Source organism: Carya illinoinensis, chromosome 13 (assembly GCF_018687715.1).
Source record: "Carya illinoinensis cultivar Pawnee chromosome 13, C.illinoinensisPawnee_v1, whole genome shotgun sequence".
Lineage (NCBI taxonomy): Eukaryota > Viridiplantae > Streptophyta > Magnoliopsida > Fagales > Juglandaceae > Carya > Carya illinoinensis.
In genome coordinates, this window is record NC_056764.1 from 2236534 (window position 1) to 2248004 (window position 11471).

Consider the following 11471-nt stretch of genomic DNA (forward strand, 5'->3'; position numbering starts at 1 on the left):
ATGATATTTTTACACTTTCTTTGTTATTGATTTTACTATTTCGTTATTTTTTTTTTCTTTTACTCTTTGAATTTGGATTAAAAATCTTAGAACATAACTTTTTTGCATAATCTAAAAATAAATAAATTCAATCAAATAAAAATAAATTTAATTTTATAAAAATTGACATTTTTTTGCTATTTGAGAATCAACTTTTATAAAATTGAATTTATTTTAAATTAAATTACATGATTAGTTGCTTAATTGATTTTATTTTCTTTTAGATTATACAAAATGTCATGTTCTAAAAATCTTTCAATCCAGATTCAAATAATAAAAGGAAAAAACAAAAAAAAAAATAGCTGAGTAGTAAAGTTAAAGGTAATGTAAAGGTATCATTATTCTACTTACAACGAACATTTTCTCACCCAGTCAAGGGAACTCGAATACCCAAATGGGGCCTTAGTTAGCAGTGGCCAAGAGACATAAGAAATGTTAAGCTTATAATTTTTTTATAAAAGTAAATTGATGCGATTTAATAGATGTAATTTATATTAAAAATAACTTAGGAGTAAAACACACCCCATCGTTTTGAGTTTAGTTCTGTGCAGTTCTTTTTCTGATTAAAACATTTTTCTATTATATTTTTGTCCAATGTAAAAATCCCTTCAATAATTGATCTTACTATGTTTAGAAAGATCAACAAATACTTGAGGGTATAAAAAAAAGAATCAAAAAATCGGTTGAATCATATCGAACTGGTGGATCCAGTCAGATTTGTAAGTAGTCAAGTGCGATATTGATTCTTAAGAACTGAAACCGATCTTAAACTGGTACAGTACCAATTTTTATATTTTTAAAATTGGTTTAAACCAAATCGGACCAGTATATATATTTATAATTTTTTATATTATATTATATATGAAATTGATAATTAATATAAAATAAAATTTTAATCTTATTATTCAAGTCTATCAATCTTATAATATAAAATTAATATAAAATGTGATAACTTAAAATTAATCTTATAATTTTTATATATATTCATATAAAAAGTCTAGAATTTATATATACTACAGTTAAATTCAATACTATACTAATATGTATTAATTATTATAAAATAATATACTTATAATATAATATAGTAGACTAATAGTTTAATATAATATATAAACATCATATTATAATATAGATAATTCGTAAAACTAGAAAATCATCAAATCAAAAAAATAAAAAATTTTAATTTCAATAATAAATTAATATCGATTATTATATTTTTAAAACCGGTATACACTCATCCGATTATCTGATAAAACAAATACGACTCGGTTCTCCCAAGAGAAGTTCCGTCTTGCCTTTGTTGGTGGCCAAGTACGGCATGCGCGCTTTTAAATTAATAAGGGTACTTTATATTTTTTTAAAAAGAAATTTTATGAATAATTTTATTTTTTAAGAAGAAAATGAAGACATTATAACTTTTCAATAATTTAGAAAGCGATTATCAGAATGGATAAATTAGGAGACAATTACAAGATGAGTTATAGTTTTGGGGGGGGGGGGGGGGGGGGGGGGGGGAATCTATCATGCATCATCCCTTTGTTTTTAGTTATTGTTTCTGTATCTTGTCTTTTTGCAGGACAAGTAGCGTATCCTTGCCATTGTATATATCACTAGGGGTCATCTACTCTTCGTTTGACGCCTTGCATTTTATTAGGCATTAGAAGTAGAAGAAAAGAAATGATGATGATGATGATAGGAGAAGAGCAAATCCTTGCAGCAAAGATCATCGTATCGGTGTTATTGGGTGGGTTACTTGTATTCGGTTTGCATCTCTGTGACTTGTTGATTTTGAAGCCGAAAAGGCTGAGATCGAAGCTCCAAAAGCAAGGGATTAGAGGGCCTTCCCCTTCGTTTCTTTTGGGGAATATCCCAGACATGAAGAAAATCTACCTTAAGGTCCAAGCTGCTGCTGCAGAAACTAATCCAAAACACGACAACCCCAGCCTTAACCATATTTCTCATGCTTGGCCTTCGACGATCTTCCCTCACTTGGAGCAGTGGCGACATGAATATGGTACGATCTAGTGTTTTGTTTTTCTGTGCCCATTTATGAGGAAAGAAATTTTTATAGCCATAGCCATAGAGAAAGAAAAGAAAAATCGAAAAGGATTTTCAAAATATTGATGTCTATGAGTAACGATTAATTCTAATAATTTCCTAATACACCTCTCTTCATCCTTTCTGTTCGATCATTACAAGTCATGGAGAAAAATGAAAGACTGTATTTTTCAGTAGAAATCAAAAAAATTATTTTTGGGTTGAAGAGTTGGAGCATGCAGTAGATTGTTAAGCAAATGGTGCAAAACCCATATTATGAATATTCATTCTCCATCCCGCATTGTTTTTTTGTTTTTTTGGAGTTATCAGCCAAACTCATAGAGTGATATCATCTGACGCATTGGTGGGCAGGACCGGTGCTCATGTTTTCAATTGGAAGCATACAGATATTGTGGGCAGGTGATATAGAGATGGTGAAGGATATCGGCCTTTGTACTTCTCTGAACCTAGGAAAACCTTCTTACATAACCAAGGAGAGGGGAGCCTTGGTGGGCCAGGGAATTGCATCCTCAAGTGGCCCACTTTGGGCCCACCAAAGGAAGATAATAGCTCCTGAATTCTACATGGACAAGGTCAAGGTAAGATTCCCGGATATGGCAGACTAGTAACTTTTTAATTGATAAAAAGATTACTTCTCCCTTTCAAAAGCAATAATCAAAGCAAAGTTTCTTTCCCACTAGTTTTTGTTTCCCCCTCCATTTCAAACAGTGAAGCCAGTACAAGTCAAGATTTGCCATTAAAATGGATCCCTGTCAATCAGAGGATTATTCAATTTGCATGATATAAATTGTAAAATTTGATGCAAACTTCTACTTGCAACTTTGTTTTGAAGGGCATGATGAGTCTAATGGTCGACTGTACAACCTCAATGCTAAGAGCATGGGAAATCAGGATTGAAAATGAGGGAGGAATTGCAGACATTAAAATCGACAAGGATTTAAGGACCTTGTCTGGGGATGTGATTTCCAGAGCTTGTTTTAGAAGCAATTATCTTGAAGGGGAAGAAATATTCTTGAAGTTCAGAACTCTCCAAAAAATCATGTCGAAGAAAACTCTCGGAATCCCCAAGTTTAGGTACCATTGCATTAAAGTTTTCCTACAAATATCATCAAGAAATTGTGAAGATGTTTGGTTGTTGTGACCATTTTTCACTGTTTATACTTGGCCTTAATCTACTGTCATCAGAGTTGGTGATGCATTTTACTATCAAATTTAGTTCATAAATATGTTTTATAATCTGTGAACATCCATAACTTGGTTTCAACCAATTTAAACTTGATCCTACAACAATCAGGTTTTTTCCGAGCAAGACCGATAGACAGATATGCAAATTAGAGAAAGAGATAAACTCCATGATAGTAAGGGTAGTTAAACAAAGGACGGAGACAACTCACGAGAAGGATCTTCTGCAAATGATACTTGAAGGAGCCAGAAATACTGGTGATTTGTCGGATATCTCTCCTGACAAGTTCATCGTGGATAATTGCAAGACTATATATGTTGGCGGCTATGGGACTGTTGCCGTCACAGCATCATGGAGTTTGATGTTATTAGCTGCATATCCCGAATGGCAAGCTCGTGCTCGTGCTGAGGTGCTTGAAATGTGTAAAGGCGGCCTTCCAGATGCTGATACGATCCGAAACATGAAAACAGTACGTACCATTATAAACTCTTTATGTCCATAAAGGGTGTTTTTACAGACAAGAAGGAATAGCATATGGCTGCTAGAAAATTAAGAGCTACAAACTATTATCTGCTGGTCCAGATGTTCTCTTACTGTTGTGTAGATTTAATTCTTACGCCATCCTGATCTGCCACAAAGCATGAAATGGATTTAACAAAATATGAATTTTCTCATCCCGTATAGACCAAAATGATGGGAGTTTATTCTAATCTTTCTGATTATTTGCAGCTGGCAATGGTAATTCAAGAGACATTGCGCCTTTACCCACCAGTACCAGCAGTCACAAGAGAAGCAGTGCAAGACATTAAATTCAAAGACATACTGATTCCAGAAGGTATAGACATTTGGATTCCTACTGCAATGTTGCAGCAACACCCAGATCTATGGGGGCCTGATGCCCACGAGTTCAATCCAGAAAGATTTTCCCACGGAATTAGGGGGGCCTGCAAGATTCCACAGGCATTTATCCCAGGATTCGGGGCTCGTGTCTGTGTTGGCCAACACTTAGCCATGACAGAGCTGAAGGTGATGTTATGTCTCATTCTGTCCAAGTTTTGCTTCTCGCTATCATCAACATACCGACACTCCCCGGTTGACAGATTGCTTATCGAACCAGAACATGGAGTTCGTCTCCATATGAGGAGAGTGTGACCTTCGACGTTTGATTTTGAGAAGCTTTTCTTTTTTGGTAGGGGTTGTAAAAGAATAACGCAGAGGCGCTGCCTTGTTTACAATGTTGTGGGAAAATGGCGTTGCAAAAACTGCACTATATTAATATTGTTTGATAATCAATAGAACAGGCATCCTTCGCACTGTTGTGACCAACACACAGAAATGAAAATCAAGCCCTTACCTTAAGCCTCACTAACGGGAAGAGCAAGATATTGATTGAACAAACACGTGGGGAGAAATTAATTGAAACCTTTTTCTCGTTATGAAATGTAGCCAGCCAGCTCCATAACTCGTACGTGTTGGAATTATTTGAAGATCTGCATGTTGAATGCTACAAGAGAAATGACAAGTGAGTGTGTGATAGTTAAGTCAATCCCCAAGACAGAATGCACCTAAAAACACTTTCAAGGGGTTCCATCTAAAATTGATTAATTTCCTTGTTTCTAATCTTCTGCCGACTGATTTTTGGTCGTTAACTTCCCGAGATTCATGCACGTAGTTATATAAATATATATATATATATATATATACTGGGTTCTCTTTTAAAAATGATCTAATATCCTTGTTTTTAATCTTTTGCCAACTGATTTTTGGTCATTAACTTCCTGAGATTCATGCACATGTTTTGAAGTTATATAATTTGTTTTTCTCGCAAAAAGGAGTACAAGAGACAAATCACTCAATCCCAAAACTCAGACATGGGTCACATACAAAACACGAGTTTAATTGTTATTCTATCATTGTCCTTATACAATTATGAAACTCATTGACGAAATAAGAGTTATCAGATCGTAAAAAATCATTAAATGAACCAACTCAGTTTCTGGTGTTTGCCTACTTTTTACTTGCAGGTAGACATTAATCTAATTGGCGCGCTTATAACTTAATTAATTCATCCTTATCATCATCACCAGAAAAGGATATTTCTTTTTTTATCGATACACAGAAAAGGATATTTTTATATATATTTGTGGGGGTAATAGCTCAAAGAAAACCTAAAGAAGCAGACGACAGAGCAAGCTCAGACGTCTACAGAAGCAGGCAGGGGAAGGAGGGGCCAGATCTGATGGCAAACACGATCGCATCCGTGGTTTTGGGTGGATTTTTAGTTTTGCTGGTGTATCTCTATAACCTTTTGGTGTTGAAGCCAAAAAATCTAAGAGCAAAGCTTCAGAGGCAAGGGATAAGAGGACCTTCTCCTTCTTTTCTAGTGGGAAATATTCCCGATATGGAGAGAATTCTTCAACACCGACGACTGATACATTCCACTCCGACAACTGCAACGGAGGACTACCCTACCGCCATTTCTGGTGATTGGCCTTCTATCGTTTTCCCATACCTGGAGGAGTGGAAAAATGAGTATGGTACTAATCTTTCCCCTTTTCCTTTTTCTTCTTTCATTTAGTTTTATTCAATCCATCAAATGGCAAAGGTTTGTCTTTTCAACTTTTCATCCCAAGAGTTCTATACCACCAAACTGAAACAATGTCTGATACCAAATTCCAAACAGAAACAAACAAAAAGACATTGATTAATACTAGGTAGTGGGTTCTTTCAGAAAAAACGTTTCTTTATCTATCTGCTGCCATGTCCGTTATTGTCTAGATATGGTCGAGAGGGGTAGATCTAGAACATTAATTTACTTGCCGCACTCAAATTAAGAAAGGTATATAATAATTCTCTGTATACAGCGACTACCTGTATAAATTATGATCCCACGATGAGGTTTCTGTAGGAATATGATGAGATGCCCCATTTTCTATGGTTTTTTACTTTTTTTTTTTTTAAATAAAAAACCGTACAATCGCAACGTGTTAGACTTTACTAATGACATCGATTATTGAAAAATGATATTTACAATATTAAAATATATAAATTATGCGGTCTTTTAAAAAAATTTAGTTAAATTTAAGGTCAATATGAAAAAATCATTTCGATTTCAAAATAAATCTCGCTTTTTTTTTTTTCAAACAAGTGCACGAGTTTTGCACAGTTAATATGCATTACTCAAATTTATTTATTGAAACATTAAATGGGAAAGAGCTACGAGATCAAGTTCTTAGTTGATTCATCCCTAAGATTTGTATTGGCAGGGCCGGTATTCTTGTATTCAACAGGAATCATACAACAGCTATATATAACAGATGCTGAGATGGTGAAGGAAATCTGTCTCTGCACATCCCTTGACCTAGGGAAGCCTTCTTATCTATCCAAAGATCGTGGGCCGCTTCTGGGTCGAGGCATTTTTTCATCCAACGGCCCGATATGGGTCCACCAAAGGAAGACCATTGCTCCTGAGTTCTACGTCGAGAAGGTTAAGGTAAAGAGTTTTGCTACATACAAGTACAGTTGCACATTAATCTATATACCAATACTGATTTATTCATACTTAAAATTTAAATTAATACTATTTTCAATAAAATCTATTTTTTGACCAATCACATCATATTGGTACACAGGTTAGTACATAATTGTGCTTGCAACTATATTTTTCCTAAGGTAAATCTATGCCAGTTTACCATTACAAACATCTATTTCAGTGTATAATTTTTAAAGCATAAAGCTTTTTTTTTTTACGAAGAAATCATCCTTTCCCAACTCACAAATCTTATAACTCAAAGGTTTAAATTTGAATTATTCTCAAATGATTAATCAAAATATCCTGCCGTTTCCAAAAGAGCATGGTGAAACTGATGGTGGAGTCAACAACCTCAATGCTCACAACTTGGGAGCGTAGATTCGAAGATGAGGCCGGAGGTATTGCTGACATTAATGTCGATGATGATTTGAGAGGCTTATCTGCAGATATTATATCAAGAGCCTGTTTCAGAAGCGGCTATTCCCAAGGGGAAGAAATATTCCTAAAACTCAAAACGCTTCAGGGACTCATGTCCAAGAGAAGTATTGGAGTTCCAGGGTCTAGGTACGTATGTACGACATATAGTAGCATTCATTGATCATCTTGTTGATTCTTGATCAAGTTTGAACAAACTGATCGTAATGCAACTTTTGAACAATATTTGATAGATTCTTGCCGACCAAAATGAATCGAGCTATATGGAAAAACGAGAAAAAGATCAACTCCATGATATTAAAGGTGGTAAAACAGCAAACAGAATCATCACATGAGAAGGATCTTCTACAAATGATTCTGGAGGGTGCCAAAAGTAATAAATATGATAATGATGGCCGACCAATAAAAATTCCATGGGAAGAATTCATGGTGGATAATTGCAAAAGCATATACTTTGCTGGCCACGAGACCACTGCCACCACGGCCTCATGGGCCCTGATGCTTCTTGCTGCGCATCCCGATTGGCAAGCTCGTGCTCGTGCTGAGGTGCTTGAAATCTGTGGGGATAGGCCACCGGATGCCAACATGCTCCGAAACATGAAAACGGTATTTTACTTGCTCGATCTTCACAATTTACTCATAGCAATTTCTCTTTAATCACCTCAACTGCACTACGAGTGAGTACTGGCTGCTATCTATTGTTCTATTCCATTATATCAGATTATCTTCCAAGGACACGCCCTCTGTAAAAATGCATGTTAATTGAGAATATCCCAGAAAATAAGATCAAAACTAGAGAATACATCAATGCATTTACACATCATGTTGTGTACTATATATAATACTTCTGCATATTTGAAGGTTGTGCCTGGAAACATGCATCTTATTCAAGGCTACGTATCATCTGATATCGAAATTAATTTGTTTGCAGTTAGCAATGGTGATCCATGAAACATTGCGTCTTTTCCCACCTACAGTTTTTGTGGTAAGAACGGCCTTGGAAGATATCGAATTCAAAGGCATTATGATCCCAAAAGGTATGAACATGCAGATTCCAATCCCAATATTACACAGAGATCGTGATCTGTGGGGGCCTGATGCCCACAAATTCGATCCTGAAAGATTTGCTCATGGGATTGTTGGGGCTTGCAAGACTCCGCAGGCTTATATGCCATTCGGAGTTGGGTCCCGCGTCTGTGCCGGACAACACTTTGCCATGACGGAACTGAAGGTGATTTTATCTCTGGTTCTGTCCAAGTTTTGCTTCTCACTCTCGCCGGCATACCACCATTCCCCTGTATTTAGGCTGGTTATTGTGCCTGAAAATGGAGTTTGTCTCCGCCTCTGGACAGCTTGATCGATCACACTTCTTAGCTTTGAGAAATAATAGCTTCGGTGGGAATAAAAAGAGTAATATATATAAATATACACACATGCTTGAGTGAGTGAATTAATTTGCATAACTTTTGAATTCCAAAAGCCCACACCACCTTGTTTTGTAGAGGATTTTTTGTTTTTTGGCTTTTAGATATATTTTAAGGACTAAAGATCATATGGGATAAATAAAATAAATAAATAAAAAGATCTGGAATTAGACCCACATAATTGAGAATAAAGAAATGTTTTAATCATCAAATGATTTCATAAAAATATATTCACATATTAGCATGACTTTATATTATATTTTAAATTATAAAATTATTTTTATTATAAAATATATTTAACGTATCATATTAAGTATTCAAATTACTAAAATAATGCAATTCCGAGCAACTATAAGTTGTACGTACTTTCATATAGTTGGAAGCGATAAATGAATAAAGCATAAAGAGAAGATTATTTGATACTTAATGTAGGTAGAGTTTTGCTATGTACAAATAAAGTTATGTATTAATTTATGTACTAATATTGATTCATTTATATTTAAAATTTAAATTGACACTGTTATTAATAAAATTTATTTTTTGATCAATCATATTAGATTGATGTATATATATTAGTATATTATTATACTTGTAACTAGATTTTTTTACGTAAATTATATGTATGGATGAACACATAAAGTTGATTCAATCATTCGTGTGGTCGATGTTTCAATTAACATCAGGCTATATCATGCAATTTTAATTATATGTTATGACGTTGCGATAAGATGTGAGTTCCATAAATATCATCCATATATATTCCGAAAATCATGATCATCATGACGTTGAAAGAGATAGAAATTAAAAGAGGAAATTAAAGGACGGTATATAATTAACATGTCTATATCAAATGGATAAAAATAATTAATGTTCAATGCCAGTCATGATCATGATTAATTACCAACAAACTCGACGCCATTATTTTTGGATTATTGATTTCTTTGTCGTTTATTACATGGTATCTACATTAATCACAACACAATAAGAGTTTCAGTTTTGTTTGTATTGTATGGATTATATATATGTCTCATGTCTAGACGATGATCATTAACGACATACATATATATACAGTATATATATATATCCTGCATGCATGATCATGTACATGTGGGATAAAGTTAACACCGGCCAGTCTCCAGTAATGGTTGTGCTAGCTTTACCATATTTTGTGATTGCTAGCTGTTAAAAGAAGTTTATATTGTACGTGACAACGTCTTTGGAAATTATTAATCAATTAATAAGTTGTATATATCCGTGAATTTAACACATGATGGGTCTTGATTATAAACATGAGCTTATACGTACCGGCCATGAGATAATCACTATGTATGACAGTCGTCGTGATCGATCGATCTTTAAACTTCAAACGAACAGTAGAATTAATGTCCCTATATATATACACACACACAAACACACAAAGAGGCATAGAGGAGAAAGAGAAGATCAAGAAATTAGGGCAAGCAATTAATTAGATATATATAGAGAAGCAGCTTGTTAGCGAAGTAGTACTGTGCTTATGAATCCCAACTACAACAAAAAGCCATGTTTCTTCTATGAGCAAAAATAGACATGTGTTTGTGCGTCTTACGTCGGAGGAAGATTTTGATAAGGCATTCTCTCGGGAGGCAAGTGAGGTAAATGGAGTCCCATACCGAGTCTTTCATTGGACGCAGGGATTTACTGAGGAGGAGTCTCCAATAGTGCCGGTCTGGGTTATGCTTCTAGGCTTACCACCGAACTACTACCATGACTCAATCCTCAAGATATTAACTGCGCCACTAGGAAACTTCATCCGATCTAATAACTCAACCCGCTGCGCGACGAGAACGGACAGCGCTCGAGTTTGTTTGGAAATGGATGCCTCCCGGCAGCACTTGGATTATTTTTGGATAGGTGCGCCGGGGACTAGTTTTAAACAAGAAGTGGAGTTCGAGACTTTGCCGGCCTACTGTTTGCTCTGTAAAATGCAGGGCCATAACAAAAGGACATGTAGGAGAGACAAGAGCAAATCAGCACCTGAAAAAGTAGAACAACTTAAGGTAGCAAAGGAGCCCTGTGAGAAGGAACCGAATGTTGAAGATGGGACAACTGACATGGGAGGGAATGAAGGAACAAAATTTGGCACAGTGGAAGTTATGGAAGAACCCATTCGGACTGGAGAGGAGAATGTGAGAACGACAGACCAGGAGGGAGAGCAGTGGGAGGAACAGGAAAGACTAGTGGGACCAAAGCAAGGGCTGGATAGTATGACCTCCCCCGTCGAAGTGGGAGACAGATGGGTGGACTCACAGGAAATTTTTCCAGATAGCCTGATACAGTCTCGAGAAGTAGCCAGCAGGGAGGAAGACCTTGTACTAATAGAAGATACACTGGTGGAAGACTGGCGACAAGACAAACAAGTAGGCGAAACGTTGGAAGAGCTTCAATCCTTGTCAAATCAAGAAGAATGCGAATTGAATGTCATAGCAGGGAAGGAAAAGGACTACTTGTCTGAGGAAGGAAATAGTGGAGGAAAAAATAAAAGAAAAAGGAAAGATAGTTTAAGTGCAACCATAAGCACCAAGCGGGTTATCACCCGTTCTTCCATTGGAATATCAGGGGATTGGGCACGTCAAGGGGAAGGTTGAGGAAGCTAGCAAAAAAATTTAACGTTAAAGTAGTAGCATTAGCAGAAACATTTGTGGATGAGAGGAAGATGGAAAGTATCAAGAAGCTCCTATGGCTGGAAAACGGGTGCTCAAACCAAACACAGGCTGGAAAAATTTGGCTGTTGTGGGATAAAAGTGTCGTTGTGAATGTA

The 11471-nt window shown here is 35.7% G+C and overlaps 2 protein-coding genes across 2 annotated transcripts; both read left to right on the plus strand.

Moving 5' to 3' along the window:
- Positions 1-1557: 1557 nt before the first annotated feature.
- Positions 1558-4606, plus strand: LOC122292320 (cytochrome P450 714C2-like). The gene is made up of 5 exons (XM_043100602.1): positions 1558-2053; positions 2449-2675; positions 2930-3171; positions 3392-3749; positions 4010-4606. Exons 1-5 carry the CDS (start codon positions 1717-1719, stop codon positions 4430-4432), a joined length of 1587 nt encoding a protein of 528 aa, XP_042956536.1. The 5' UTR covers positions 1558-1716; the 3' UTR covers positions 4433-4606.
- An 809-nt stretch (positions 4607-5415) lies between these two features.
- Positions 5416-8748, plus strand: LOC122292321 (cytochrome P450 714C2-like). Its single transcript, XM_043100603.1, has 5 exons — positions 5416-5817; positions 6547-6773; positions 7132-7376; positions 7481-7853; positions 8179-8748. Exons 1-5 carry the CDS (start codon positions 5520-5522, stop codon positions 8602-8604), a joined length of 1569 nt encoding a protein of 522 aa, XP_042956537.1. The 5' UTR covers positions 5416-5519; the 3' UTR covers positions 8605-8748.
- The last annotated feature ends 2723 nt before the right edge of the window (positions 8749-11471 follow it).